The 3,503-nt window shown below is 32.9% G+C and overlaps 1 protein-coding gene across 3 annotated transcripts in view; it reads right to left on the reverse strand.

The window, feature by feature from the left end:
• LOC113234482 (bromodomain-containing protein 8) overlaps window positions 1-3,503 on the reverse strand; it is a 41,983-nt gene that overhangs the window by 11,677 nt on the left and 26,803 nt on the right. For 2 of the 3 annotated variants that reach the window (XM_026469810.1, XM_026469812.1), the window contains exons 7-8: window positions 3,368-3,470; window positions 1,649-1,711 (exon numbers count right to left, since the gene is read on the reverse strand). In XM_026469810.1, coding sequence (XP_026325595.1) covers window positions 1,649-1,711; window positions 3,368-3,470 — 166 coding nt within the window. The remainder of the gene's footprint in view (window positions 1-1,648; window positions 1,712-3,367; window positions 3,471-3,503) is intronic. The other variant, XM_026469811.1, reaches the window with a different exon arrangement.

Genomic DNA, 3,503 nt, shown 5'->3' on the forward strand with positions numbered 1-3,503 from the left:
TGTTGCCCGCTTGCAAGCAGGTAGTGATTGCAGTAGATAAATATTCTATCGACTGAATATTGGTCACGCTTATGGAATAAATAGCTGAAAAACAGTCCCCGACCTGTCATTCGTCCAATTATTGAGCACAGGTTCATTTGAAATGTCAATTTTTGTAAGTTCATACATACATATACTGTATTTAGAACGATGTCTATAAAAAACCCAACCAGGAGAAGTATTTTAAGATAATCAAATTTGCTTATTCTTGTTATAATGTATATGAATTAAACTTTATTTCTGTGCTAGTCGGCCAACTGTCATAATAAGAATAGAAATGGCAATAACAGTCATGTTTGGCTAAATATTATCTTCTTTCACAAACTATCGAAAAAAACTGTCGACATCCACTACGTGACTATTTAAAATTTTATGAAACCTGGCGACCTTGCAAACGTCATTTTATTCTGTCTTCAAAAAAGACAGAGTACAATAAGTTTATTGGTACCTAAGGAAACAAGCTAGACGAGGCTGTGTATCTCTTACGTTGTTGTTAAGTTGTTAAATGTCTAAATTGGGTGAATGTTGATCAAGCACTAATTTAATTGCCTACTTATGCGTACAGGTAAACAAACGGCCGCGTGAAGTAGGACGCAAAGTAAGCGGAACTAAAAAGTGCGGTTGTAAACCGTACTATATTTAACATCCGTCGAGTTGCTGACACCAGCCCTTCACACTATGGTTTATTTATTTATTATATTACATATTGCTTACAGATTAATATCCAAACACAATAGTAATTCTTAAGCTAATATCATATATTGAAATAATAATGTAATCATATTTAATAAAGAATTGATACAAAATAAATTGAATGAAAATTTACAAATGTATATTGCATAAAATAAACTGAATAAAAAATTAGATAAAAATAACAAATCATGGAATTGGACATATCGCAAGTACATTATTAACAATCAAATTTTAAAACATTAACATTATATTAATTATTCGGGATGCACAATACTTATGTGATGCTACTGTCCATGGTCAATGACTCGAGATATCGTCCCGCGAAAACCGTAAAATGGGCTTCCGAGCATGCAAAGAGGTCCAAAGAGGAGTCAAAGTTAAGCATCCGATTGAAGTACTTAAGCGTATTGATGTACACATTAAATACATTAATATGCATTTATAAACAATGCGTGCATGCGCGATACCTGTTTCAGAGTCGTATTCCAGAACTTTACTCAATGCTCAAGTCAGGATTGAGTATGATTTAAAGCATTGAAAATCATACTCAAGTCCCTGCCATTAGGGTCGTATTTCCAGTGCTTGAAATCATACTCAAGTCTGCTCAAATCCTGACTTGAGCATTAAGTAAAGTTCTGGAATACGACCCTTACACTATTTTTATTACTTATTCTTTTTCTTTTATCATTTGTGTTTATGCAATATGTGTCTGTTGCGCCTTCAATTAATTACTATCTCACAGTTTTCCCTCCCCGAGTGTTGCCTGGAAGAGATTGCTATACAGCAATAAGGCCACCTGTTGTATGTGTGATTTTATTTTTTGTATTATTTTGTATTTGTCCCAGTGTGTAAAGAATATTTTGTATAGGCAATATGTTTTTACCAATATTATTAACAGAACGCATAAATAAATTACCGCTTCAATGTCGACTGGAAGTATTTCGTCGGTTACTTCGGTATCCACCACTGTGGCCGCGTCCTTAAAATAAAAACAAACACATCAGTTAATTGCAAGTCGGTTTTATCTTCAGATTGAAACGTTTTAACCACAGAACAATATATATGTGGTAAATAAGTATTCAGTATTGTACTATAAGAAATGTACCGATATTCCAACTAAACGTAAACTCAAATATCCGTAATTCCGAAAACCGTTACGCTTTCAAGTAATTTTGATGGTTTTCAAAAAGACAAAATTAGCTTTTGTTTTGTAATCTTCCTAAAAAATATATTTGACATTATGAAAATTCGAGCCAACGTTAATTCGGGCAAATGTATTTTGTGACTTCTGATAGGTAATCCCAAGCCGTAAAACGAGTACAACAATATTTTGTTAGTAATTGCTAACGTTTAGTAAAAAATCATTTTAAAAATAAAATTAAAATCAAAGCTACTCCATAGTTTCTTTGTTCTAAATATTTCAATTGCTTGTGGTTCGAACAATTGAAAATGACCAAGAAATTTATATAAGCTTCTTGAAATCTACGTAATGGGTCTCTTTCCATGTTTTGCGCATGCAATGTGTAGAAAAAGTTAGCTATTTGATTATTATGTGTGCTTTTGTAATTTATATTTACGATTCATTTATATATAAATTAAATACTATAAAACTGTACAAAATAACACTTTTAAATGAGAACTATGATAACACAATATATTTCTTTAGTGGAAATATAATACAACATCATGTTTTTACACTTTACTGCAGTAATTTTTACAAGTTATTATTATATAGTACTACATGATTGACAACCGCGCTGTCAATCGAACAAACGAAGATTGTTGCACGATTGACGCTCTGTATGCGATTTTAACGCCCTATAGGTGCGGACACTTTTTAGCGTGAACCCGACGTCCATTTATTGGTAGGTCAATGGCTTACACATAATGTTACCTTGAATGAAGTTCATTTATAATTTATCCGTAGACCAACTAATGTAGACGGAACAGTTAATATCAATCATAAAAAAAAATCGTTTATATAAATAAGTGTGCACATTTACAATAGATCAATTACATGCTTGAGGATCTATAAAATTATAACGTTCTAAATGTTTCCATCGCTTGTGGTTCGAACAATTGAAATTGATGTAACAGACCTCTTTATCTCTTGCGCAACTCATAACAAAATAATAACAAAAAATAAATAAAAATAACATAAAAAATTAAAAATAATAACAATAAAAGGAAATAAATTTAAAAAACCAGATTAGTAATAGATAACATACACTACACTTGTTACATCATTAATAGTCACAGGAGTAGCTAGGAAGGGGAGGACGTTTTAGTCTGTAGGCTACTGGGCATATTCCCAGTGGACTCGGAAACCACCATCAGATCCGATAACTTTATGGCATCCATAAGGATTTCTTCCTCCACTTAGAAGGAAAAAAACCAAGAAAGCGAGATCGCGGACGGTCTTCACGTGTGCTTTAAATGACAGCTTCCTATTGAGCATAACTCCTAGGTATTTGAGCATATAGTAACAAAATTCTATATCAATAATTGCAGTCGACACGTCGATAGCGCGTTCCGTTTTGATTCACAACTCTTTCTAGCGGCAACGCGAAATAAGTAATTGTTTTGTGCTAAAGCATGTGCTAGGTTGTGGTGTTATCATTCAAAATAACCTTACCTTAACTTCTTCTTCATTAACGGCGCTTTGTTCAGTAACGGTTTCTAGGACTGGTGCTTGCATCTCCGATTCGTCGTTTTTAAATGGGGGTTTTTCAGGTCTGCTGTGAAATAAACATCTTTAGATTAAGTGTTTT

The sequence above is a fragment of the Hyposmocoma kahamanoa genome, unplaced genomic scaffold, assembly GCF_003589595.1.
Source record: "Hyposmocoma kahamanoa isolate Upper Pololo Valley unplaced genomic scaffold, ASM358959v1 84, whole genome shotgun sequence".
In the NCBI taxonomy this organism is placed as follows: domain Eukaryota; kingdom Metazoa; phylum Arthropoda; class Insecta; order Lepidoptera; family Cosmopterigidae; genus Hyposmocoma; species Hyposmocoma kahamanoa.